The sequence below is a fragment of the Mustela putorius genome, unplaced genomic scaffold, assembly GCF_011764305.1.
Source record: "Mustela putorius furo isolate JIRA1106 unplaced genomic scaffold, ASM1176430v1.1 tig00000174_pilon_pilon_pilon, whole genome shotgun sequence".
Taxonomy (NCBI): domain Eukaryota; kingdom Metazoa; phylum Chordata; class Mammalia; order Carnivora; family Mustelidae; genus Mustela; species Mustela putorius.
The window spans coordinates 34354000-34381084 of record NW_025421304.1 but is presented as its reverse complement, the minus strand read 5'-3'; the positions used below and the strand labels follow the sequence as shown (position 1 = coordinate 34381084).

The 27085-nt window shown below is 49.7% G+C and overlaps 2 protein-coding genes and 1 long non-coding RNA gene across 4 annotated transcripts; 1 reads left to right on the top strand and 2 right to left on the bottom strand.

The window, feature by feature from the left end:
* Positions 1 to 612: 612 nt before the first annotated feature.
* On the bottom strand, positions 613 to 13555 carry SYCE1L (synaptonemal complex central element protein 1 like). Its single transcript, XM_045076332.1, has 12 exons — positions 13472 to 13555; positions 7337 to 7399; positions 5314 to 5373; positions 5051 to 5125; positions 4458 to 4505; positions 4128 to 4182; positions 2873 to 2956; positions 2559 to 2622; positions 1645 to 1714; positions 1466 to 1553; positions 1165 to 1249; positions 613 to 960 (listed from the first exon to the last, which is right to left on the bottom strand). The coding sequence occupies exons 1-12, from the start codon at positions 13542 to 13544 to the stop codon at positions 901 to 903; spliced, it is 825 nt and encodes a 274-aa protein (XP_044932267.1). The 5' UTR covers positions 13545 to 13555; the 3' UTR covers positions 613 to 900.
* MON1B (MON1 homolog B, secretory trafficking associated) lies at positions 11419 to 21916 on the bottom strand. 2 transcript variants are annotated; one of them, XM_004753960.3, is made up of 6 exons: positions 21793 to 21916; positions 21222 to 21379; positions 18917 to 19246; positions 17571 to 18390; positions 17073 to 17220; positions 11419 to 14780 (listed from the first exon to the last, which is right to left on the bottom strand). In XM_004753960.3, exons 2-6 carry the CDS (start codon positions 21367 to 21369, stop codon positions 14571 to 14573), a joined length of 1656 nt encoding a protein of 551 aa, XP_004754017.1. In that variant the 5' UTR covers positions 21370 to 21379; positions 21793 to 21916; the 3' UTR covers positions 11419 to 14570. The 2 variants fall into 2 exon arrangements, with proteins under 2 accessions (XP_004754017.1, XP_004754016.1); XM_004753959.3 differs by lacking the exon at positions 21793 to 21916 and adding an exon at positions 21595 to 21737.
* Positions 21917 to 22005: 89 nt separating this feature from the next.
* Positions 22006 to 26304, top strand: LOC101691040. The gene is made up of 3 exons (XR_001179715.2): positions 22006 to 22369; positions 23629 to 23711; positions 25469 to 26304. It is a non-coding gene; the product is annotated as an uncharacterized LOC101691040 (long non-coding RNA).
* Positions 26305 to 27085: the final 781 nt, after the last annotated feature.

Below are 27085 nucleotides of genomic sequence, written 5' to 3'. Positions count from 1 at the left end.
AGACAAGAGACACAAAGCCAGCAAACACACACATTCGAAACGAGTTTTCTAACACCCACCAGCCGGTCAGCCACACCACACCCACAGGTGCCGGCGCACTCACACAACACTCAGGACCCTTACCTGGCCGGCCAAACGGCGTCCACTGTGGACGTCGTTCCGGCACCCTTTCGTCGGGGACATCTCCCGCGACTTCCAGAAATGGAGCCTCCAGGGTCGCAACCCTTTCACCCACCCAGAGGAGAATTCTCTACCAGATCCAGATAGGGACCTTCAGTCCCTCCAGGCGAGAACCTTAAGTTCTCCAGACGGAGGTGGCCAATCCTCCTTCCGCGGTTCCTTTAGTTAAACCTCGGTATCGGGGAGTTGTCTGCCTCTCTGAGGAGGGTCTTAAACCTCCAAATGTTAGGATACGGAGTGGACCACCCCTCAACCCTCAATTAGACAGAGAACACTCTCGATGATGCAAGTCACACAGCGAGGTTTGTTACCAGCTAGCGGGGGTCCCTGCAGAAACCCGCTGCGCCGGGCAGATACTCGGACCCCCGCTAGCTGGAAACAAACCTCGCCGTGTGACTTGCATCATCGAGAGTGTTCTCTGTCTAATTGAGGGGTGGTCCACTCCCTATCCTAACACACCCACCCACGTGTCCTTCGTGACGCTCAGGAACGTTCACGGAGCTTCCGGAGTCCTGCACGCGGCTGGTGGGCGGAGCCCGGAAGAAGCCCCGCCCGGGGTGCCTGGACACGCCCCCGGCCTGCTGCGAGCAGGGGCCCCGCCCTCCACCCCCGGACCCGGGAATACAGACTCAGGCAGGAGGTGGAGGAAGGTCCGAAATCCTCGCCTTTATTTCTCGGCCCGCCTCGAAGCGGGTAGGGGTGAGGAGCTTCGGGAGGGTCCTATTGCTCTGGGGGCGGCTCCAGGTCCTCGCTGAGGGCGCCGGAGCGCTCGGGGCCGGCCTGCGGGAGCCGCAAGTCAGGCTGCAGACCCCGGGTCCCCAGGGCGCTGGCGTCCGCGCACGCGGGCCGGCGGCTGCCTTTACCCCACCGGTCACGTCCCCCGCCGGGGCGCCCTGCTCCCCACTGACGTTTTCTCCAAAAGAGACTCCGAGGGCACCCCCGCCCGCCATCTCTGCCCCCTCGCCGCCTCGCCGAGCTCCCTACCTCTCTTTTGGAGGCCCCGTCCTTTGGCGTGCAATGAATTTGGGCAGAACCCTGGCCCCCGAATTTCTCCAGCTCCGCCCTCAGCCTGAGAGCAGGGGGCGCGGAGAGGAAGAAGAGAACGAGAGTGGAGCGGCGCGAGCGGCTGGAGTACAAGGGGCGCTGCACCCCAGAGTCCCCACCGACCCACTCCAGAGCCAGGCCTTCGGGGCGGCTGGAGGCGGTGCCGGGGGCAAGTCGGCTCATTGCCCTCGCCCCCCTCCTTGCTCCTTCCCTTTCGCCCCATGCTCTCTGGCCCACTCACCCATCGTTCACTGCCCGGGCATCCCGGACCTCGGGTGGCGACCTCAGCTGCAGCTCCACCTCCTCTAGCTTGGCCCGCGCCAGTTTCTCTGCGGGTGGGCGGGGCGTCATGGGCGGGGCCGGGAGCTCTAGCGGGCTAGGCCCCGCCCCCTCGGCCCCAACCCTACATGGGGGTCCCACCTTCAGTGAGCAACTGCTCCTTGCTGCTCTGCAGGGCGCGTATCTCCCAGGCCAGTCGCTGCTTCAACACCTGTGAGAAGGGAGACCTATCTGTCCGTGTGTCCTCTCAGCCCCCTGGGCAAGCCCTTACTCGTATTATGTCATTCATTCATTCATTCATTCAACTAGTAATTCGATGTGCAGTTCCAGCTGTGCCTGGTGGTGGGGGGGGACGAATTTCCTCTCCAAAAGCTCCCTGTGTCCCCGTATACCTCTCACTCAAATTTCATCTCTTCTCACTCCCCCCACCTTCCACCCGCCTCCCCATGCTCTTCTTCAAATACCCTGGGCACGCTTCAGCCTCAGGGCCTTTGCATTGGCCCGTTCCTTCTTCCAGGACCATTTGCACCAAAATCACTGCGTGTTTTTCTCCCTTTATGTCTGCGTTCAGATGCCACCTGCCCAGAGAGGCCTTCCCCACTGACATTACATGATCTAGCTAATTATTTGTTTAGAGTCTGAGTATGCCTCCACCTGCTCCCATCTGTCCTGGGGACAAGCAAATACTTGGCCCCTTTGGCTCCCCACCGTCTCCTCCTTCCTGGAATGTTGCTGGGCACATCCTTCATTCGTTCAATGAAGGAATGATAGGACCATGGCCTTTTCAGGGTTCGTATTTGCCACTGCAAGGGGAGCAAGCTCGAGGTAAGCAGGGCGGAAGCGGCCTGGGTGGCAGATGCTGGCTGTGGCAATGCGGCAATGGTAAGAGGCTAAATTTAAGGTAAAAGCTTGGCTGCGTAGGTGGGTAAGAGGAAGAAAGGAGTCCAAAACTATCTCACGGAGCTGGGGTGAGCAGTGGGTAGACACTGAGCCAATCAGTGGAGACAGTGAAACCAGGAGAGGAGGGGCTGTGGTTGGAGGCAATGATGGCTCACGTGGAATTCCCAGAGGTCCTTGTGCTGGCCCAGCACAGTCTCCAGCTGTTCTTCAACGTGTAACCTAGGGGCCAACACCCAGGAATGAGAGAATACATGCTAGGACCGACATCCGGTCTGGCCCAGTCTGGGGTTCCTCTGGATGGCCTTTGGATCTTTGCCCAGTGCTCCCTCTCCTAGGAGCCTTTTTATGGGCCTTCTCCTCCAAGCCTGGGTTCCCACAGCTCCTCCTCCAACAAACTCCCTGATGCAAGTCCCACCCCCAGCCCAGCAGCACTCTGGGCCGTAGACCCAAGGTTACCCTCAGTAGTTACCCCAGCTGCTTCTTTGTGCAGTTCTCTGTGACCTGAGAGTTAGGGATTGAAATTTGCTCTGTGAACTCCTGCAACGTGCTCTTCCTGGAAGGAGAAAGACAACTCTTAGTCATATTCTCTGAATAAGCTCCCACTTCATTCAGCAGGACTGGGGGACGGCAGTGGTCTGTTCACAACCTTCACCATTCTCCTTTCTTCCGACACGGAACGTGCACCTTTATGGGCCTCTGTTGTGATGATCACCCTGTCCGTCCTGCCCCTCATCAAAGCATGCCTTCCCAAGACACCTCCTTGACGGGTTTAGTAATGTAGCTTAATAGAATCTAAAGTCCCAGCCTGAGGCCTAGATATGCTATTTAACCGCGACCCTGGACAAATTACTTAATCAGTCTGGGTCTATTTCCTTATAGGTAAAATGGTAATAGTGGTGGAAGGCTGACAGTCACCCTTAACTCCTATAATTGTCATTGCAAGGATCAGATAGAAAAATGAACATAAACTGCTCATCACACAGTATGTGCTTTATCAACAGGTTTTCCCAGAGTTAAAATCATAGTACATCAGGGTGTGAGACTTCTGGTCACAAGAACCTGTTAGGTGAAGATTCCACAGTTGGAGAGATGGTTGGACGGACAGTAACTGGATGGGTGAATGGCTGACGAGGTCAGAGCTGGCTGGAGAAATGATGAGTGGAGGGATGATAGCTGGACAGAGAAATAGAGGACAGGTTGCTAAAAGGATCCATAGAAGTCTGGGTGTATGGTAGGGTGAAGAAACGAACAGCTACATGAACGGGTGATTGGAAAGATGGAGAGAGGGTGCCCGGATGATTGGATGGAAAGCTGGAGACATAACGGCTGTGTGGCTGGCTGGAAAAGGATTTCACAGATGTGCGGATGAATGATGAACGGGTGAGTGGGTGGACAGGTGAGTAAGGGGATGACTGGAGGCCTAAGTGGGCAAATAAATCAACAAATGAATGGAGGGTGGAAGAGCTGGACAGCCAATGGAAGAAGAATAACACCAGTGGGTGAGATTTATTTAATGAAGAAATGAGCAGTGAATGATCCAATGAGTGAGTTAATCTCAACACCACTGTCTGATAGCAAATCAGGGAAGTCTCTTGTCTAGCTACTCTATTCTAGAGAAAGGAAAAATGAGGAGTGTGCGTCCAAGGTATATTTTCCCTAGCTCTGGCTCCTTCCTCCCTCAGGTTGGGGAATAAGGCGGGGAAGAGTTGAGCAGGACCTCTTACTTCTGAGCTCCACGTTCCCTCCTTTGGCAGTGTAGCTGGAGGATCCTCAGTGCCTCTGTGGGGAGAGGAAGCAAGGGAGCCCTGTGTGACCTCTTGGGGAGTCAGGATTCGGGGGGAGGTAATGGGTCCCACATCATGTCACACAGGGGAGGGCACTTGGAGGCCTTTAGTGTCTGCTTTGAGTCAAGTGGCAGGTAAGGGAAAGGTCCGAGCAGAGAGGGAAGCACCCTGATTCAGGTTTCAGTGGGATTCCTCTGGCTGTTCCGGGAATTGTGGGCATTTGTGGGTCGAATGTGGTAGAACAATGAAGACAGGGCAGCTGATAAATACCTTGCTTCTTGCTCAAGACCTCCTCAAGATGCATTTTCTCTCCATTCACTGGAAAACACGGTGCCACTATGAGCCCCCAGAGGCCACATCCCATGTCCCCATTGCAACTTCATGCAAAGGCACGTCCAAGTCGCAGAAAGTATGGCACCGTGCCAGGGCAGGGGAGGGGTCTCCTTGCCACCGCACCCATCTCCCACTGGGGACGGTCCTCATCCAGTTTCTCCCCATCGGTGTCCACATTCTCTGTGAGTGCCAGAGGAGTGAAGACCCCACAGAATGCGCAGGGTTTGTACCCATGGGAGAGATGACCAGAAAGAAATGCACTATGTCAAGGGGAGATAAAGGCTTGAAGAAACAAATCAAGCAGGGGAGTGGGAGTGACCGAGGGCTGGTGGTAGCCCATATCTAGATGGGGTAGATCTTTAGAATTAAGTCTGGACTGAGAGCTGGAAGGTGAGATAGCAAAAGGCAGCCGGTGTTACATGGATAAGAGCACTGCAGGTGGAGGGAACAGCCCATGCGAGACCTGAGGTGTGCGGTGAACATCGGCAGTGCTGAGAAGATCTATGGGTCCCTCTTTTGGTCCTACTTACAGGAGTCCAGTTCCCTATGCAGGGTCTCCCAGAGAGCTTGGGCTTCTCCCAGTTCCTCACTGGATTTCTTCTTTGCTGGGCCAAAGAAGAGGACACTGTGTGAGTGCAGCCTCTAACCCTGCTGTTCTCTTGCACACTCTGACGCTGCACACCCCCATCTTTCAATAACCCAGAGGTGTCTGGATTTTATAGATGAGGAAGTGGAGGCACTCAAAGTTCAGGTTCTTTCTGGCTAGCTAGGAAGTCTAGGTCCTGGGGTTTACCTTGCTGAAGCTCATTAATCCGGTTAATCAGGTCTTTAATCTGTGGCTCTAGGCTTCCCTCTGCAGAGTGAGAGAAAGACTGAGCCAGAGAGGACAGATGCCTGGCTGTCTATGGCAGAAAGAGATGGGGGGGGGGGGGGTTGGTACAGTGTCTCTGATACTAGCAATCAAAACGCATTTATCGGGGCACCTGGGTGGCTCAGCTGGTTAAGCCACTGCCTTTGGCTCAGGTCATGGTCCCAGAGTCCTGGGATCGAGTCCCACATGGGGCTTCCTCTGCTCTGCAGAGAGCCTGCTTCTCCTTCTCCCTCAGCCTTTCCCCCTGCTTGTGCTCTCTCTCTCTCTGTCAAATAAATAAATAAAATATTTTTAAAAAATTAAAAAAAGATGCATTTATTGAGTGCCTGCTTTGGCTGGGCTCTGTAAGAGGGCCTCGCAGGGCTTGCATTCTGCATGGGCCAGACGGACACTGAACGAGGCTATGAGTGGTCAGTGTGGGTGGCAGTGACTGCTGCAGCTGGAAATAAAGTGAGGCAAGGGGTCAAAGGTGAGAGGGTAGAAGGTGCTTCTGGATATGGAAGGGCGCCCCCTCCCCGTGAAGCGAGGAAAGGGAGCCCTGCAGTTCTGCGGGCTGGGGAATATGAGGGGGGGAACCACGCCAGGCCAGGCGGAGGGACCAGTGCAACACCAGAGCAGTGGAAGTGAGCCCCAGCGGTGGGAGTGAGCCTTTACCTCGGGACCACATGCCTAAGGTAATGGCCAAGGGGCTGCTGTGGCTGATGGGAGTCTAGTGAGCAAGTCGAAAGTACCAGGAGGCAGGTGAGGGAAAGTAGAGTTGGCCGATCACACAGGGCTCCTGGGACACGGTGGAGGATTCTAGAAGGAATTCTGAGTGTGCTGCGAGCCAGTGATCTCCCACCTGCCCTACTCTGTTAAAAGCTTAACAGTCACTTCTCATCTGATTCTGGTACTGGACTCATCTGAGAAATGGCGCAAATGCTGCTTTCATCTTGTGGGTGGCAGCTTTAACATTTTCCAGTGACGGAGAGATCATGCTCTCTTTAGAGAACTATCTCTAGCTTCCTACAGTCCCAATTTCAGGGCTCTGTATGGAGAAGTCTTCCTCCTCATCCCTTTTTGGCTTCAAGGTCAGCAGCACGGAGTTGGGGCAAAAGCTTCGCAGCCCTTGCTGGGTCTCACTACACACCCCTGACACTCTGGAGTTCTGGAGTTAATAAACCCAAGCCCTTGATTTTCTGAGACCACCAACTCCCATCTCCTGAGACTTCTAGGAGAGTGAATGATCTCCAAGGTGCTGATTATGACTTAACATATGCCTGAGGGGCCTCATTTTACTTGAGACAGTCATGGTAACTCTGCATTTCTAGTCCTGTAATTTCTCTATCTAATGTGAACCTAGGCAGCAGCTCCAATGCAGGTGGCCATGGCGGGCAGGGGCGTGCCAGGCTGGAGGAAGGAGAGGTTCTCTTTTCTTTGGAACAGACCAAACAGACCAATGGGTCATAGTATTTTAGTTGCAGATGGCCTGGTCTGCGGGTCAAACCTCAAACCTAGCCAGCACTGTGCCCCAGCCCCCATGCGGGCTGGCCCCTAGGCCCCCTCACCGAGGGACGCAAAGTGCAGCCATTTGCACGGCCATTTGCCATTTGTGTGTAAAAAGGGAGGACAAAGAGTGCACACCCAGGAAGGTATTTTTTTTTAATCTCTGGAAAAATACCTAAGAATTTTTAAAGTAGTTGCTGCTAGCCCTTGAGCCAGGGACATGGATGGCTGTGTGTGTGTGTGTGTGTGTGTGTGTGTGTAAGAGAGGAGGGTTTTCCATTCCCTTATACTTCTTGAATTTTCAAGCTGTACTTTAGGTGCAAAGAATTAAACTGTATAAGGGGGAAAATGCGCGGTGGTATAACTTCCCAGGGTTGTTGAGCTGAGGGGGCTAAATTTGAACCACATCCGCCTGCCTCAAAACCCCAGGCTGAGCCTCAGACACAAGGAGACACATGACCTTTCTGCAGTCTTTTCACCAATGCCAGCAGGTCTTCAGCCGTCGTCAAAGACTTGGTCTGCTCTGTGGAGACGAAAATCAGAATTACAGGATGGCAGAAAGGTCCAGGCCTATCTGGGAAGGGAGGAAGAAAGGCGCAGGGAGTTCTGCAGAAAGCCTGAGCTGCAACTGAGGACAGGCCGTGGGCGTGGGCAGGTTTCCAGCCAGAGCTCCTGCAAGACTCTGTCCCCTGCCCCCTGAGCTTTCTGATGTGTGCTGGATGAATCCGGACTCCTAACGGTCAGCTTCCCCTAAACGTCAAAGGACACCACAGGCATCCCCTTAATGAAATGAAACAGTGTGGGAGAAGGGGATGCGCTTTTGCTGCTGCTGTTTAAAATCAGTATGCATTTCCACCCGAGGCAGCGGGGCAGGAAGACTGCAGATGGATTTTTAAAAAATCATTATAGGTCACAATTTGCAAATTCTTGAACAACTGACGGGTGTAAGGAATGGTTACCGCTAACATCAAAAAAAGACAACCAGATATTGTGAGCCTCCTCATGGAAAAACACACCACTTACGAAGGATTCTTGCCCAAACCAAACAAAACCAAACCAAACCGAACCAAACCAGCCCGGGAACCTTACCAGGCTTCTATACCTGCATATCAACCAGAATAAACAAAAGGAGCAGAGAAACATATTAAATGACCCCATAGGGATACAGATGCTGGGGGGCGCCTGGGTGGCTCAGTGGGTTAAGCTGCTGCCTTCAGCTCGGGTCATGAACTCAGGGTCCTGGGATCGAGTCCCGCATCCGGCTCTCTGCTCAGCAGGGAGCCTGCTTCCCTCTCTCTCTGCCTGCCTCTCCATCTACTTGTGATTTCTCTCTGTCAAATGAATACATAAAATCTTAAAAAAAAAAAAAAAAGGGATACAGATGCTGGAAAATGCCAGAGGACAATTTGGTTTTTTCAAGAAATAAATTCCAAAGGGGAAAACAAAAAGAGTGAGGGGGGGGAACTCTATTGATTAAGAGAGACTTGGCGCCTATATATATATATATATATATATATATATATATATATATGATTCAGTTGTAGGAAAAGACCTTATTTGGATCCTGATTCAAAGACCCTTTTTAGCCATATACACATCTATATGTATTTAATGTGAGTCTGTATTACTTTTAAAATTATAACAACGACAAAAGCCCCACAGGAAAAATGTTAACATCGTAAACTCTTGAAATCAATGATAAAAGCTCAAGGTCCAGTGACCCACTCCTCTCCAAGGAACATGGTGCAGAGAAAATGGAAGGCAGCTCTACAACGCATATGAGAGTCCCAAGGTAAAGTAAAAGATGCTTACTCACAGGAACGTACAGTGCAAAGTCCCTCCTCCTCAGACCCTAAGTTCCTCACTTCCCCTTCACAGAGATCACTGTGTTATAAGCTGTTTGTTGTCTAGTTGGAGATAATCCAATTCACATACAAGCACAAGTCCACTCTTGCTTTTTAAGTGGTGGCATGTCATACATGGTGCCTACGTCTTGTATATTTCATCTGACAGTGTATATGGGTGATGTTTTTATTCTTTTTAGTGGCTTCGTAGTAGTCCACTGAATGGACGGACAATAATTTAAAAGAAGTCCCCTACTGATGGATACTCAGGCTGCTTCTCTTCTTTTGCTGTTACAAACAAGGCCACAGTGACCATTTGTATTAGTTCTTTTTGGGCTGCCATAAGAAAGTACCACAAAAAGGGTCTTCCTTCTGTGTGTGTCTTCATCTGGCATTCTGTGAATTTCTGTATGTGCAAGTTTCCCTCTTCTTATAAGGAAACCGATCATTGGATTAGGCCCATTCTAATCCAGAACGACTTTATCTTTTTTTTTTTTTTTAATATTTTATTTATTTATTTGACAGACAGAGATCACAAGTAGGCAGAGAGGCAGGCAGAGAGAGAGGGAAGCAGGCTCCCCGCCGAGCAGAGAGCCCAATGCGGGGCTCGATCCCAGGACCCTGAGATCATGACCCTAGCCAAAGGCAGAGGTCAACCCACTGAGCCACCCAGGCGGCTCCAGAATGACTTTACCTTAACTAGTTATACCTACAAAGACCCTATTTCCAAGTAAGGCCACATTTTAAGGTACTGATAGACATAAATTTTGGGGAGAGACAAAATTGAATTGTGTATTCAACCAGAAAAACATCCCCATGCATACTTTTGGTGCATATATGTGAATATATTTACTGGATGAATTCCTACTAGGCCACCTGCTGGATCAGAGAGCATGTGTATTACTAAATTTGGTTTTATGAAATGGTTCTCCCCGTATTTCAAGCAGGCCCATAAAAGTTTCCTTCCCCGTAGTCTTAGCAGCCAAGTATGTTTTCCAACTTCTTCATTTTTGCCAATCTGATAGGCAAAACCAGTATTACATATCAATACTTTTGGTAGTAAATATCAAAAAAATTACTCAAATCCTCTACATCAGAAATTCCCTATCTAGTAGGAATCTATCTCCAGGGAATAAATGATGGTGGTCGAGTTGTTCCTTATTTCTAATCTTACAAACAGAAACAATCTAAAGATATTTTAGTTAAATATGGCATGTTCATAGGATGAAATCCTTTTTAGCCATGAAAAATCATGTTATAGGGAGCCTGGGTGGTGCAGTCGGTTAGGTGTCCATCTCTTGGTTTCTGCCTGGGTCATGATCTCAGAGTCATGAAATTGAGCCCCATGTCAGGTTTCACACTCAGTGCAGAACCTGACTGAGACTTTCTCTCCCTCTTCCTCTCCCCTTGCTCCCACCCACTCTCTCACTCTCTCTCAAATAAATCAATCAATCTTTAAAAACAAATCAGGTTATAAATCAGGGGTTTTTAACCTGAGCTTATTGGGTTTTGTTAAAATGTTTGCTGGTATGTTCGCTTTCTTTGCATGTCTTGTCTCAAATCATTTACAAATTACTATGCGGTATTTTAACTTTGCATTTGAACTTTTGACTATTTAATAAACAACTGTAGAAAACCATGGACAAAAAAGTAACAGCTTCCTCTCAGGAACAACACCTTCAATGAGTCACTCCCCTTCCTAGAGGTAACTGCCGCCAACAGTTTGGTGAACACCCTCAGATCTTTTAGGAAAATGTATTTCATGTATTGCTTTTTTACTTTCTTACCCAAAAACATTCACACACTACAAAATATGTGAAGTTAAAAATGAAACTTCCCCTTCTCTCCTTGGCTCTAAATCTTAACTGCCTTTCTCTGATATAATCAATAATAATGAATATGTCACTTCTTGAGACTTTTAATTTTTACAATACTCTTAATATTGGGAATAAGGGACATCTGGGTGGCTGCCACTTAAGTGTCTGCCTTCGGCTCAGGTTGTGATCCCAGGGTCCTGGGATCAAGTCCCACATCAGGCTCCTTGACCAGTGGGGAGCCTGCTTCTTCCTCTGCCTATGCCTACCACTCCCCCTGCTGCTCTCTGTCAAATAAAGAAAATCTTTTAAAAACATATTTGGAAATGAAACAAAAAAAAAATTAAAGCTATTTTATTAACAGGGAGAAGTATTTGTCATTGTTTTCTTTGTAGGATTTCAAATGAAAATTTATAAACATCCATGAAAATAGAGAGGACACCATGGTGAACTGTGATTACACATTGCTAAGATCTCATAACTATTACTTGCATCCATATTGGCTTCAGCTGTTTTTTCTGTGCTGAAGTATTTTCAGGCAAGCTGTATGTTTTATTACATTCCATCCCCAGACACTTCACTAAGAATCTCAAACACCTGAGGCCATTTTTAGATAACTCCAATCCTGTCATCACACTGACAAGATTAACAGTCCTCATGTAATACCATCCAGTAATCAATGTGATTTCTCAATTGTCCCCATGTCTTTTACAGCTGGCTTTTGTAACCATTTCTGCAAAAGCCCCATCTTCACTTTTCCTCTCCACTTCCTTTCTAGTCCAAGTGATCATGAGTGATCAGTAAATCTCTTAAATAACCCAACTAACATCTTGATAAAAAGTTTCTGAGAAATCCGGATTACAAAGCAGTCTGTACAGCATGAGTCCCTTTTAACATTTTATTTTGAAATAATTTCAGATGTACATAAAAGTGGTAGAAAAAGGCCACAGTGCTCCTCTTTGCCTTTGTATTGGATTTCTCATTTGTGAGCATTTCTGTACCATATATTGCTGGCATCATGGCCCATTATTCCTTAATATTCCAGTGTATATTTCTTATATAGAAGGGACTCTACCAGGTAACCACAGTATAACCATGAAAACTGGGATGTTAATATTGATCAACATTAAAATATGATCCTCGGACGCCATTCAAAATTTCCCCTTCTCTATTTTAAAATTATATAGCACTATATATTCCTGAAAGAAAAATAAAAGAAAAAAATCACAAAAATGCCTCCACCTCTGCACACCCCTAAAAATGTTAAGTCCCTTGTTAAGAGTCATCAGTTAGGCCTTTAGCCTTCAGATACTGTGCAACAGTATCTAGTTGACACTGTCCCTCTTTATATATTTTTTTAAATTCCAACTCGCCTTTCTCTCATAAAGTATGATCACCTTTGAAGCTGATTTTGTGTCAATAACCCGTGATCTTACTCTTTTAAACATTCATTTTTAATTATCTTATTTTCTTATTTTTTTTCTACTGCTTAAAAAAAAGGTCCACCACCCAGTCATTCCACAATAGGCGTGGATATATCTAAATCTAGACATTTCCCTGATTGCTTCTTGTTCTGCTTCCATCAACAACACTGTGATGGTCCTTCATGGGCCACACATCTGTATATTCCCTGATTACCAAGCATGGTGACTAAAGAGATGGAATAGCATTTTAGATGCTAAAAATATTCTGCCAAAACGCTTCTAGCAAAGCCTTTACTGGTCAGTTCTGAGTGAGGCAAGAGAGAGCCTGTTTCCCCACACAGTAATCAATATTAATTTATCCCTCTCTTTTTAAATCCATTTTCAATGGGCTAGAAATGCTAACTTACACGCTTTTCAATTTTCTCCAATGCTGGTGAAGTTAATTATGACTCCAATTTTGACTAATTTGAAAGCTGGATACTAAAATAGGTTTTAGTACAATTGCTACTATTTTAAGCGCTATAGCAAGTGCTTAATATATGAGATCTATTTGCATCTGTCTTCTTTCTGAATGTCCTTTGTTGGAAGCTGGCCTTTGATGCCTAGCCCTAACCTGAGAGCTCTTCCTGTTAAATTACTGTTCAAACAATTTAAAACAAACAAAAAAAATTAGTAAGCACCTACTATGTGCCAAGCGGGCATTGTTTTAGGTGCTAGAGAAGTAACAGTAAACAAGTGAACAATCGTAATTACTGTTGATGTCTGCATAGATAGATCTGGAAAGATGCAGTCCAGATGACATTGATACAGTGGTTTAAAGAGTGCGTACGAAGGGGGACAGAGATCAATCAGAGGGCAGAAAGTCAGAGCTGTGGGGACAGGAGTGGGCCTTCACATTATTTGCTGTACTTTGGTACATTCCAAAAATGTCTACAATAAAAAAAAAAAAAAAAAAAGAGAGAGAGAGAATGTTGGTGACATAGCGGTGGGTCACCGAATTGGGAGGTTTCCTTCTTCAGGCCACACTACGTTTTCTAATGATCTCTAGGGCCACCCCCTGCCCCTCGCCGGGGTGCGGGGGTGTCACGATCGACCAAGGGCCCCAGAGCGACGCCGGGCACGGGAGAGGCCCCTCGACTCGGACTCGAGTCCGTGTGAGATGGGCTGTGGGCTGGGTGGGAAGGACACGGGGGAACTGCTGTGCTTCTCGGTGCGACAGGAGCCGGTGACTTGAGACGACATCCGTCTCCGCGCGTCGTCCGCGGAGCTACGGACTGAAGTATTTAGTCGGCCGTTCCTTCGGAACACTTAAACCAACGTGCCCGATGAAGCGGAGCTCATCTAGATGATGACAAGATGCACGTTATTTTTCTCCCCGTTGGCGAACGGTTTTGTTTTCATAAAGCTTACATTTTGACTTTTTTTTAGTACTGCTACTACTATTTCGTCATTGTGACGGGACAGGGCTCTCTCCCTTCCGCCGCGCCCAGAGAGGCAGGCTCGCCCTTCCTACCTTCAGCCTCCTCGGCCTCCTTTACCAATTCGGGGGGCTCCATTTTCAAAGGCTCCAACCTGCCGTTTTCCATTTTCCAACGTGGGGTTTGCGCTTGCGTACACCTTGGATGACTATTGGTCCAAAAAAAAAAAAACCACCTACGTGAGAGCGCATGCGTGCAGCGCGCGTCGGCCCGTCAGTGGACCCGGGCGGAGCAGCACGGAGGTTGCGAATCGCGGCCCCGAGCCCCTGAACAACAGCGCGCATGCGTACACCCTGAGGCCCGCCAACTCTACTGTAGGGCACGACCAGGTCTTGGTCCGTTGAGAAGGGAGTGCTGTGCCCACGCACATGAACTCTAGGGAGGCCTTTCCCTCTCCGGGTTGCTACGTGGTGCAGGTTGGAAGTACGAGACACACATATGTGAACTGTGCCGTGGTACCCAAGAGTTCGAGTCCCCTTTCGCTCACAGATCCTCGCGTGACAGCCGATGCGAGGTTCTCTGCACTCCACGGGAGTTCAACGAGCCTCAGAAGCCGAGCGCGCCTCCCATGCACGCGGTCTGGATCTCAGCCAGGTGTGCAGTCAGTCAGGTGTTGTGCCCAGAAGGCCACCTTCTCCACCAGCAGCAGCCAACATTGACCAGGGTCACTTCTGACCGGGTGAAGATGAAGTAGGTGAAGGGCAAAGGAATGTCCCTGTCGAAACTGATTTGAGGTCTTTTAGGTACAGTTTCTTTCTTAAAGCCTTTCATAAAGGCTGGCCATGCATTCCCAATTCCAGAGTCCCCGTGGACACCCAAAGGGACCCTGGCCAACCCTGGACACTCAGGGCTCACAGCCCACCAGGAGGCTGACTCCTGCTGCAGGACAGAGGGTGTGGTGCCCAGGACTAGAGGAGACAGCCCCTGACAGAGGGATGTCATCCAAGTGGAAGAGGCGGGGCAGAGGGAGAACAGGGCAGAGGGGCCCAACGATGTCCCCAGAGCTGGAGGAGCATCACCGGGCTGGGAAAGCAGCCTTTCCTGTGTCCTCCTGCCCCATTTCCAGGCTGGAGACAGAAGGTAAAAGCCAAAGGTGGTGCTTCTCAGCACGGCCCAATCTAAGAACTCTGCCACTCAAGGTCCAGTGAACAAGCCATTATGGGAAGGTTGGTCTGTAGAGGCAGCTGGGGCAGCAGGGGGTGTGGAGTACTTGGGTGGGTAACGGATGAAGAGTCGATCCTCCTCTTTCTTCACCCAGCGCAGGAGTTTGGTCACTACCAAGATGGCACCTGCCTTTGTCACCAGTGGGCTGAGGCAGGTATAGAGTTCAAATTTGGAAGTCACCTGCAGGTTTGAGAGGAGACAGAGTTAGTTAGGCCAGAGCTGGCCATGCCCTGTCCTGTCCACCCCACCTGGGCCCCATGCTTGTCTCTTGTTTGGAAAAAACATAGGGCGAGGGTTCCTACCTGGTGCTACATCACTGTGGGCCAGGGGTTTTCAGTAGGGCCAAAAAGTCAGCTGAATCTAGTGGCTTCAGCTGGGTAATGCTGGCTCTGTGTGTGTGTATGTGTACGTGTGAGCGCGCACACACACATACTCCCTGGATGTCAGTTTGCTCACCTGTGGACCAGTTGTAATAGCAACAGTGCTTAACATTTACTGAGCTGTTGTTATATACAAGGTTCTGTTCTAAGCTCCACATAACTGTTTTCATCCTTTGTAGCCGGGGCATAATAGGAGGATTAATTCTATTTAATCCTTATACCAACCAGAGGGTCCTAACCTAACCAGGTCACTTCTGCATCACCTCTCATTGCTCTCCCCCTCGCTCACCAGGGGAGCAGACCAGCCACTATTCCTACAACATACAGGTTCTGTCTCACCTTACAGCATTTGCACGGTCCTTTCCCTCTCCATCTCTTCAGTGAGTCATCCCCTGACAACCTAATTTAAAATCCTGGGCCTACAATATCTTGGTTTTGAAATGCTGTCCTCCACCAAAAGGACACAGGCTCCTTGGACAAATGGCTGATTCCAGGACTGGCACAGAGAAAGTACATGATGAGCCTGGAACATCGTGTGCCAGGAAACAGGAATGCTCAAACAGTGATGGGAGACATATAAAAAAGAAACAGGGCCCGCCCCGGCTACACTGAGATAGTTTTAGCACCAAAATCAATGACAGAAAAGGCTTTTAGCTCACTGACTTAAAGAAACATCCATGAGACCATATTGATATAAAATTAAAAATTCAACCAATATGTAGGGGGAGGAAGAGTTCTTTCATATAGAAGTAGAATGCCAAATAATAAAATGTGGAAGGGATGATGCAGTTCAAAAATCACCACGTGGCAAACACCAGAGTAGAAACTTTTGCAGACAAGAATCATTAATGGCTATTAAAATTAGTGAATGAAAGTGTGATGAAAAACAGAAACCTGACATAATCCCCACAAGATCATTATGAGAGGTAAAGGGGGAAAACACTATATAGTGCAGAAATCTGGGAGACACCACCTTAACCAAGTGACCTAAGTTACATCAACAGTGGGACAAACCTGACATTGTGGATCTCCCGATCCGGGGCAAAGAAGGGCATATCACTCACTCTTCTGATAGTCTTGCCAAAAATGTCTGACCTTATTTCAGTCATGATAAAATACAGAAAAACCCAAGTTGAGGGACATGCTACAAACTAACTAGCTGGTACTCTTTTAAAAAGTATCCAGGACACGCAAGAAACAAAAGACTGAGAAAGGATTCTAGAATAAATGAGATTGAAGAGAGAACAATAGATAAACCAACATATGATTCTGGGCTGGATTCTGGACCTGTTAAAGGACATTAGTGGGACAACTGGTGAGATCTGAATGAAGTCTGAGAATTAGATGTTGTATTGATGTTAATTTCCTGATTTTTTTAAAGCTCCTGTGGTTGACATCTGGAGAAACCAGGTGAGGGACCTATTTGTAGTAATTATTTGTACTATTTTGTAGCTTCCTTGTAAGTCTAAAATTGCTTGGAAATGAAAGTTAAAAAAACTTAAAAATAAAATCCTTAGGTGAGAACAATGCCTCCTACCCAATAAGCATGCAATGAATTATTTAATACATGTCTGCCAGCCGGCAAAGCCTGAGGGAAGGTGCCATTTCCAGTGGGGTCACCTTGGCCAAACTCCCTGAACAGCTGACCTTAACAGACCCACAGGAAGTGAGGAGAGGAACCCTGAAGCCCCCAGGGGAGACACCCCAGGTAGAAGGCATGGCCTGGGACCAAGCCTGTGGTCTTCAAGAGTGCTGGGGACTCCCAAAGCGAAAAATGAACTGGCAGAGAGACATACGGGCAGGGCTACTGGGAAAGCAACAGGCATACTGATGGCTGTTAATGGGACCTCTTCCAAGTTGAGGATGCTGTACTGGTAGCTAATGGGGGAACAGCGAAGAGAACAGCGTACAGGAGGGCTGTAGACTGTGCGATCCTTATGGGTTTCAAAGGTACGTGTGTAATGGTAGGAAAAGCGATGCAGACCAAGGCAGGGTGTGCCTCATGGAGGCTGTTATGGTCAGAGGGGATAGAGTGGAGGGAAAGGGGGCGTGAAGTCAGGAACCAACTCTTGCGGGCCCCTAGCCGACTCACCCAAGCCAGCAGCGTCTCCCTCTCGGCCACGTGGTAAATGAGACGCAGGGGCCTGGAGGCGCTGTGGAGGCGCGCGTGCAGACGGTGGTACAGGTCGGACAGGCGCTGTCGCTCCTCCTCTCTGCTGTACGGGGCCTCCAGCTCGGGGCTGCGTGATGAAGGCAGGGGAGGCCAGCATCAGTCAGAGGCTTGCTTGGCCACCCCATCTCCCCTCAGTCTAGGGAGTTCAGTGAAACAGAGCCCAGCCACCCCCATTAGACTTGAGGTTTCTCAGTGGTTGGAGGCCCAGCTACCGAGGGGCCTCCTCGAGGACCGGGGCCCTCTTCTTCAACAGAATACAGGATTCCTTGAGTTTGGCGGCCGAGCCTCCCTCCGTGGACAGACACCCATGCTATCCCGTCCTTCTAGAGAATGCCTGGCTCTCTCCCACCTCTTGTCTACGAGATGCCGGATCTCAGGCCTTCCTGCCCACCAACTGCCCACAGGGTCAGGGCCTACCTGGTAAACTGGGGCAGCTGGCGGTGATGGTCGGGGATGTCCAGTGGCTTATAGAGGAAGTGCCGGAGGCCCGGTGCCCCCACAGCCTGCACGCTGTAGGCAGGAGCACTGGCTGATGGGGCATTGGAGAAGCTGGCAGCCTCCCCCAGAGCCCGCATGGCACCCAGGGTGTGCATGCCTTCTTCAACCAGGCGCCGGCAGGTGGCCATGTCATGGAAGGCCTCAGGGTCAGTGCCAAGCAGCAGCAAGCACACGGGCATGGCGTCCAGGCGCGCCACGTAGGCGTAGAAGAAACCATCCGGATTGAAGCGGGGCAGGCACACGGGTGCCCACGCCTCTCCCGCCGCGAAGGCCGGCGCCCCCACCCAGTCGAGCAGCAGCTGCAGGTCGGCGGGGTCCAGCCGACACTCGGCTAACACAGTCCGCTCCTGGGCCGCCGTCACCAGTCGACCTCCGATGGCCAGCACCGAGAGGGCCAGGCCGGGCGCCGTGCACCGTCGCAGCAGCGCACCCAGGGCTTCGCGCAGTGGGCGGGCCAGAGGCACACAGCGCACGGCGCCCAACAGCAGGGCGCCGGGGTCCCGCTCCACACTGTCCAGAAGCCGGTCCAGCGTGCGCTCCGAACCGGCCAGCAGGCGGCGGAGGTCGTAGTTCTGCTTGCGCGCGAAGATGCGGGCCACGCTTGCCCGGGTCAACGTGCTCACGATCTGTGCGTGCACGGCTAGCAGCTCCCCGCGGAGCTGGGCTGCCGACTGAGGAGTCCTGGACACAGCCACCAGCAGCAGTGGGCCCTGCTGTAGGAACACCAGCTTGTGGTCCTCTGGGGGAGGGAAGGGGGGCACAGCGGGTAGAGAGGGGTCAGCGGCGACAGGCGGGGTCAGGCAGGGCTCTGCCGCTCTTTCCCTGAACACACGCACTCCTGGCCCATGCTCACGTGGTCACTTGGCGGTACACTGGGATGGGGATAAGGACAGCTTGGGAGAGTCTGGTTAGTTCTAGAGACATGACGGGACGGTCAAGGAATCAGGTTAGACACAAAGCATGGGTCAGGGGACAACAGAGCAAGGACTGACATGGAACCTAGAGACACCCAACTCAGCCACAAAGCTGAGCCCCCAAAGTCAAGCTTTCAGATGAACCAGGAAGTATCCAGTGACTCAGATCCAGGTGTGTTAATCACTCAGAACCCAGCAGGCCAAACAGTCAGACAACAGACAGATCCTGGCCAGCCACCCACATACACGGACTTGCCCCTGGCTGCCTGGACAATCTCCCAGGCGGCCGGCTGGCCGGTCAGCCATTTGCCCAGTCACCATCCCTGCTCCACCTCCTCCTCCTCTGCTCACCAGCGTAGATGGCGCGGATGGCATCGCCTGCACTCTGCACGAAGGACACGAGGGCCGTCATCACACCCATGGTCGTCGACAGTGCCTCCACGCTGCCATACCTTGAGTAGATGGGCTTGCCTGCCTCGCTCAGCACAAACACGTGCTTTCGCTTGCTGCGCCAGTCCTCGTCACTGGGGTCCCCGCCCTGGCCCCCAGAGCCACTCTCGGCGCCACCCACGGGACTATTCTCTGAGGCTGCAGGATCCCAAAGCCCACAGTTGCATGATGGGGCCTCTGTTTGGGGCAGTGGTGACAGCAGGCTGGAGGGCTGATCCTTCGTCTCGGATTCTGAAAGGGAACTCCTGGTGGGTCATCTGGCTGTGGACTCCCCGTAACCCCATGTGCCCAAGGACTTATCAAATCTCTACCAGTGCCTCCCACTGACCCATGATGCTGACGAGACCCCCAGGTGTCTCCTTAGCCCCTCAATGACCTCCACACGATCCCCCTAAAGCCCCAACAATCCAATCTCTGTCATTACTGAGCCCTCTATATCCCTAGAGACTGTTTATTCTCCTTTCAATAACTGCCACTTTCAAGTCTTCATGCTATTGCTTCTGAATGACCATTATTAATAACTTCATCTTCAATAATCCCCCGTGAATACCTCTGACCCCTCATATATTTTCCTAGTACCGACTACTCATCTCTCATTGGCCACCATGATACCCACTAATATCTCCATAGTCTCTCATGTAAATCCTTCCCCTGCCCCATCCCTCCTTAATACCTTATTTATTCTCATGAATGTTCACTGATCCCTAATGACCTCATTGACTCTTCTGGTCACCCATGTATATTTTTTGGTGATAACCACTAATTCTCCCAATGACTGCCATGAATGTCCACTAGCACCCATATCTTTTAGCCTCCCCTAACCCCCTATTTACTCCCACTGCTGTTCACTAACATTCCAATTATTCCATTAATATCACTAATACCTGGGTCTTCAATGACCTCCAGGACTACCCTGATACACAATCTATTTTACCCCATGTGCACTCCACTCCCCACCATGACTACCATTGACCTCTACTAACATCCAAGACTTCCAATAACCTCTCCTGATTCACCTGACCCTTTTTTATTTCATTCTCCCATCTCCTCCTATGACTACTATTAATTTCCACTAATATTGAGGACTTCAGTGACATCCTCTGACTTCCCTGACCTCCTGTTGTTCTCATTGATAATCCACTTCCCTCCTTATAATATCCTTCATAACATACATACACTAACACACAGGACTATAATAATGACCTCCATCTCCCCTCCTTGTGACCATCATTAACAATCAGCAATAAAACCCACGGCTGCCCCCTACTGATTCCCTTGACACCCCCCATTTATTCCAGTCAATGTCCACTGATCTTCCATTGACAACCCTTATTTCAACAATTTTCCTATAGAATCCTGATAACCTCATATTCCTCATTCTTTGATTGACATTTGCTTATCCCCCATGTCCTCCTCCCAGTTGCCTCCCCAAGAGCTGCCATTACTTGCCAATAATTCCCAAATCCTCAGACAGCCCTCACCCACACCCTTTATTCTCAGTGATGTCTACGCATCCTTCCTGATGATGCCACCAACATCCACTCATTCCGAAGTGGTCCATGTGCACTCCTTCTGCAATGACTCCTAATGAGTCTCCACTGAATACCTATACGCATCGACCTAGGTCTTCAAATACCCTCCTATCGGTCGTCCGACTCTCCAGATAATCTCATTGATGTCCACGGCTACCTCACCGATGATCACCATTAACATCTACTAATTTCTGGTTCCTTAAAGACTGCCACCAACAACTCACCACTGACTTCCTCAAAGATGTAAACAATGAATGTGCATTTGTCACCATTGATCCCCTTTCCCACCTCAATGACTTAAGTAACACCGTAGCCTCAAAAGACACAGACTTCTAAATAGTTCCCCTTTGGCCATATCGACTTTCTTTTGGTCATTCATTGACCTTAACATCCTAAATCCCCCATGCCCCTCGTTGGCGCCAGCTGACCTCTGATTCCTCAAAGGCCTAAACTCAGACCAAGTCCCCAGTGAACATCACACTGAAACCCACTGATTTCATTTCTCAACGACTTAAACTACATTGTGTGTCCACCATGGCCTCCTACTAATCCTGCTATGCTCTAAACTACTTTCCCGAGTTCCAAAAGACTCCTCGCTGGTCCCCCTCGGACCTCTCCCAGCAATGGCACCCTCCAGGTATTCTTTCCAAGACCCTGGTGAGAGGAAGGCATACCTGTTTTCTCCAGGTCCCCGTCCCCAGGATCCGGCGGGGCCTCGTGAACCTCTCCATCCTCTCCAACCTCCTCACTGGGGAACCGAGTGTCCTCCAAGTCCTCCGCGTCCCCAGGGGCTGGGGCAGTAGTGTCTCCTCCAGCCTCCATCTGCACATCCCTGTGGGGTAAGGGAATTGAGGGTGACAGGCAGCAAAAGAAACTTCTTTAAAGCCTCTACTGAGCCTGGACTCCCTGAACACATTCCTAGTGCTTGTTTCCCCTCGGGTTTCAACAGGATGAGACAAGCAAAAACATGACCAACTACTTGCACCCTCCAAGATTTCCCGAAAAGGAGGTTCTAATGAGCTTCCGCAGATAAAGAGACATAAACACCTGTTTTAATCCCGTATCCCAATTGGCCGGGTACCATCACTTCCCAGGCAGCGGCAGCATCACACTTCCGGGTGCGGCTGACGTCTTGCCACACTTCCGGGTACGACGCCGCTCTGAAGACACTTCCGGCTGCGGCGCTTTATTCGCTCGCCGCCGCGCAGCAACCTAGTCTCCCGCCGCACGCTGGTGTCCCCTCACCGTTGAGATGACGCGCGCCACTCCCGGATTTACGTCGGTCTGGCTGGAGACCCGGTGCGCCGCCTAAGAGCTCCTTTCACCGCACTGGCTCGCAAGGCTAACACAGGCGAGCCGGGTAGCCTCCCTTACAGTAGGTTGTCGGCGTGATGGGGGCGCGGCCCGCTTTCAGCCAATCCGGAGCCGGAGGGCTTCCCTTTTGGCCCAATCAGGAGAAGCTGGCTCTCCTGCGGTTCCGCGCACAGAGGCGGGCAGCGCCGTATCTCCACCAATACTGTGCGCGGCATTGCGATTGCACCCGCCCATCTTGACTGACATATCCCTGGGCCCAATCGAAGGCTCGAGGACTTTCACAGCCGGTCAGGATAGTTACCAATATCCGACCAATAGGCGCGCTCCCCTCAAATGGAGGCTACTTCATCCTCCCTAATCCACCTGAAAAAGCGATGGGGTGAGATAATTGACGGACAGTCCCTGTTTCCAATCGGAGCGCTGAGCGCAGTCTGGCCAGCCTATGGGGCTCGGTTGCTAAAGAAGCGAGAAGGCGGGCTTCTCAGATGCAGAAAGTACCGCGTGACAGGTAAAGGTCTCGACAGTCTCTGGGGGAAACGGACAGCCGTGGACATGCTCATGGGGGTGGGGGAGTGGGCTTACGAAGGCAGTGTGCAGGCTGCCCAAGGTCTGCCCAGATCCGCCAAAGGCCGGGTAGACCTCACTTGCGAACAAAACTCTGTGGGCGGAGCTTTGCGGTTTAGGAGTCCGGGCACGAAGGAGGGACATGCAGGCGTGGCTTTGAGAGGCCTAGGAGCTCTGGTTGGTTGAGGAAAATGCCCCTCCGGCTTCTGCGCGCCACCATTGGCTGGGAGAGGGAAGGTGCGACGCCGCCGCGGCCGGGGACCCGCCCCCTAGAAGGTGCCCGCCCTAGTTTAGAAAGTGGCAGGAGCCGGATTTGTTTTTAAACCGCAGAACAAAGCCTTTGAGGATCGGCAGACGAGAGTCCTGGCTCCATTGCCCGCAGGATTTCCATTTACCTTAGTTGGGTTAAGAAAAATTCCATTTCCATTAGTTGCGTAATCTTCGGAGAAATAGACTCCATCTCTGATCACTCCGAAGGTTAAACTCTTCCATCCCTTCCCGATAAGGGTTCCCTAATTGTAACTTGCTTTCCCTCCGCATGATGTGCCCAATTCCAAGTTTCTCGTCATGTCAGCTGGAATTTGCTTTTTCATGAATCTATGTCACCAGGTAACGTTGGTTTAACTCTTCTCACATCCATATTCCCACCAAAACACCAGGTATTAAAAACAAACAAACAAACAAACAAATAAACAAACAAACAAACCAGTTCTACCAAGAGGTAAGTAAATTTCTGGAGTCCAGTGAATCCTGAAGACATAGTAAGACCCTGGGCTCACACAATTACTTTTCAATTCTGATTACAGAGGGTCACAGGAACTGAAGGGCATTTGAGTTTATTTAGGTGACTGCTAAGGAGAATAATTGTGCTTACATCCCTGGACATCTCCAGTGGGAAATTCTGCATTTGGGGTGAGTCGACCAATTTCAAGATACTTGCCCTCTCATCCTGTACACAAACACTTCCACCCTGGGCTTCACCCGCAAGCCCAGGAAAGTGTACCTTTCTAAGGACATTTTTTTCATGAAGTCACTAGAACACAGTTTCTGGATCTGCATGACCATACCTACTTCTGTACTTGCCCCAGGATGGTAGAACTTCTGGAACTGAGGCTTTGAATTCATAAACCACACTAGGAATCTGCCTGTGCCTATCTGCATACATTGTGATGACCCTCATGCCATGGATTCTTTCCTTTCTAGACCTCCTGAATGCTAGGAAGTTGAACTTGAATATATACAGTGGAAACTGGAGTGGGAAGAACACAGCTATGAGTAGAAACAAGGTAGTGTATTTGTACTGTGACTGGCTCCCTCAGTTGTACCCGCGGTGCAGGACCATCTGTGGCCTTTATTTCCCTAATACTGGTCCATCTTCTCTTTCTTGCCTTTTCTCTCTTTTCTCTGCCACCTCACCTTGTTCCATGCTCTCTTCTGTGATTTGTACCACTGCTCCCTGCTCCTTTTTGTTCCCCATCACTGTGTTCTCCGCTCTGTTTCCTTAGTCCTTGCTCCCTCCCCCAGTTTTTGCCCTTTTTTCTCTACTTGATCCCCTAATCTTATTATCTCCCCCAAATTGGGTTGGGAATAGGACTAGGGAGAAGAGGAATGATGATCTTAGCTACACTGACCACACTCTTCCATAAGGAAAGAGTGGTTGCTTTCCTAGATACCTGGTTTTGAGTGGGACACCGCTGCCCTGCATCCATCAGGTGACAAAGTTGAATAACATTGGCCTACCCTATGGAGCTAATCAATGTAAATGGAATCAACAGTTTATGGCCTTCTCTATTCCATCTGACAGAGGTCTAGCCCCATTTCCAAGCTTACCATTCTCCACAAGCCAAAAAATTTCTTCAAGTTTCTAGAATACTCACATCTACTAATTTAACGAGACCCTTAAACACACCTTAAGTCATCAACCTCCATAAACATTCAATGTCTCCAATTCCAAAACCTCTCCATATACTATGCACATTCAATGTCTCCAATTCCAAAACCTCTCCATATACTATGCCTCCTCCAATGTGATAACCTCTCCCAAACCCCTTCTTCACTATACTCACCAGTGTCACCAAAACTCTCACTCTTCAAACCCAAGAAAATGTCCAAAGCACCTAATCATCCTACACATCCCACCATCCATGAATCTACCCACATGCCTACAGCTGCCAATTTCCACAAATCAGCAACCTTCCAAAAATACTAGCCTTCAAAACCAAACACACCAAAGCCTCAACCTCCCCAAATTCACTAATGTTTCATGTCTGTCAACCCCCTCAAGCCCAACCATGTCCTATGTCCATCACCTGCCCCCAAACCTACCAATATTCTTATGCCACTCACCCTCTCCAAACGAACAAACCTCCTAAACACACCGTACTGCCCAAATATACCCACTTGTTCTAACACATGAAACTCTCCAAACCTCTATGCTCCCTCAAAGCATCAGTATTTCCAAACTTTCCAAACTCAAGTCCTAAATTTTCCATGATGCTCAAATTCCCATGTCCACCTAACTCCCCAAATCCACCGGTCGCATAACTTCAAGTGTGTCAAGCCCTAAACCAATCCACCAAATTTCTCAAGCTCCAAAGGACTAAATTCCTCAAAAGTCTCCAAATACCCATCCTCATCCCTCATCCCTCTAATCCCACATCATCCACAAAGCCAAAATCTCCAAACCCACAGTCACTCTCAATGTACTGCCTTCCTCAAATCAACACATCCAATCATTGAGAACTTTCCAGTTGCTCAAAGCTACTGGTCTCTCCAAATAAGCAAGCCTACCTAGCACACAAAACTGCCCACATACTAGTCCCCACAATTCTACCAGACTTTGACGTCAACAGCTTTTCTAAACCATGCCACCTTCCCAAACAACATTCAGTATGATCAGTTCTCAGAACTGTCAGTTCTGAGCTGCTCTCCATGGACTATCTCTTGCTTGCTCTGGGTGCTGATGGGAGGGGTTCTAAACTTAACAGAATTCCTCAAGTCACTCAAGTCCTTTTTAATAACTCTTGTCTCTCCTTCATCAAAGAGCCACATCCCTGTGTCTGTTCCTTCTGGCTGGGAGGCACACCATCTTTCCCCACCGGGGGCAACAAGACCCTGGGACTAAAAGACTGTGAGATACAGGCTGCTCTGATAGAAGACCACAGCAGTCATGGCATGAACATTGCTGAAGGCTCTTTCTCTCTTTTTTGATTGAAATCTAGTTAGTCTGCGGTGTCCAGGAAGAGGACTCTGGACTTGTGGTGGGCCCTCCACAGAGGATACACAGGCCTGGAGAGCTGGGTCTGACAAGCGACCGCAGCCTGAGGGACAGGGCCAGGCCAAGTGTCACTATCGGGATTGTGGGGATTTTTTCCCAACAAGACTGTGACATTCCTCGGTCTCTTGGACCCCCATTGTGGGGTGGGGATGTTGACCTCCTGTGTCATAATAAAGAATGCAGAGGCTGCCTAGGCAGGGCAGACGGCGCAGAAGAAAGGAGAGGAGGTTTCCCCTTGCATAGGCAATTTTAAGACTAAATCCAGACTCCTTTCCCACAGTGGGCATGGCCTGACCCAGGGTGAGGCTACTATGTGGCCATCCTGGGGCTGGGGTGGGGTGAACAGACATAATCCCTGACCTATGTGGAATCTCATGATGAGTCCTGGGTGTGTACTATGTCGGGGGAACCTGGGGCAGACCATTCACTAAGTGTCTGCCCAGCCCTGAGGGGAGGGACTGGTTGGGTCCACAGGCTATCCTCTTCCAGAGAGCACCCCCAGTTCGCTCGTTCATTCGTTCGTTCGTTCGTTCATTCCTTCCTTCCTTCCTTCCAGCTTAAATGGAGTAGACCTCATTTATAAAGCCTTATTTATCACTGCAGTTTTCTTTCTTTTTTGAAAAAAAGTGGAAGGCACGTATTGCATGGAGCACTGGATGTGGTGCATAAACAATGAATTTTAGAACACTGAAAAAAATAAAATTCAAAAAAAAGTGATTTATTTCAATGAGAGAGAGAATGGGGGGGGAGCAGGAGAGAGAAACTTCAGCAGACTTCCCCCGCCCCCTGCCACCACGTGTGAAGCCCGACACAGGGATCAGTCTCAGGACCCTGAGATCATGACCTGAGCCAAAATCAAGAGTCGGATGCTTAACCGACCGAGCCACTCAGGTGCCCCATCACTGCAATTTTATTTCTAGTAAATATGCTAAATTTGCTCATAATGTTTCGTATTGAGAAGACTAAAAATGCCTGCCATCTCATTCTCAATCCCCTGAGCCTGTGAATATATACATGGCCTACATGGTGAATGGAGCTTTGCAGGTGAGATTTGGGGAAGTGCCTGAGTTGAGGAGATTGACCCTGGATGACCCAGTGGGTCAGTTTATGGCAGGAGTCCTTAAAAGCGGTGAACATTTCCCACATTGAATCACAAATAGTTATGAAAATAGAATGAGTCAAAGAGATTCTGCGTGGTTGGCTTTGAATTTGAACACAGGAGGCCAAGGGTCACGGAATGCTGTCAGCCTCTGAAATGTCACCAAGTGAGGCACAGATACTCCCACAGAGCCTTCAGAAGGGAAAACAGCTCTGCTGATAGGTTGATTATAGTCTGGTTATATGTTTATTATATGTCTGGTTCTGACATACAGAAATGCAAGA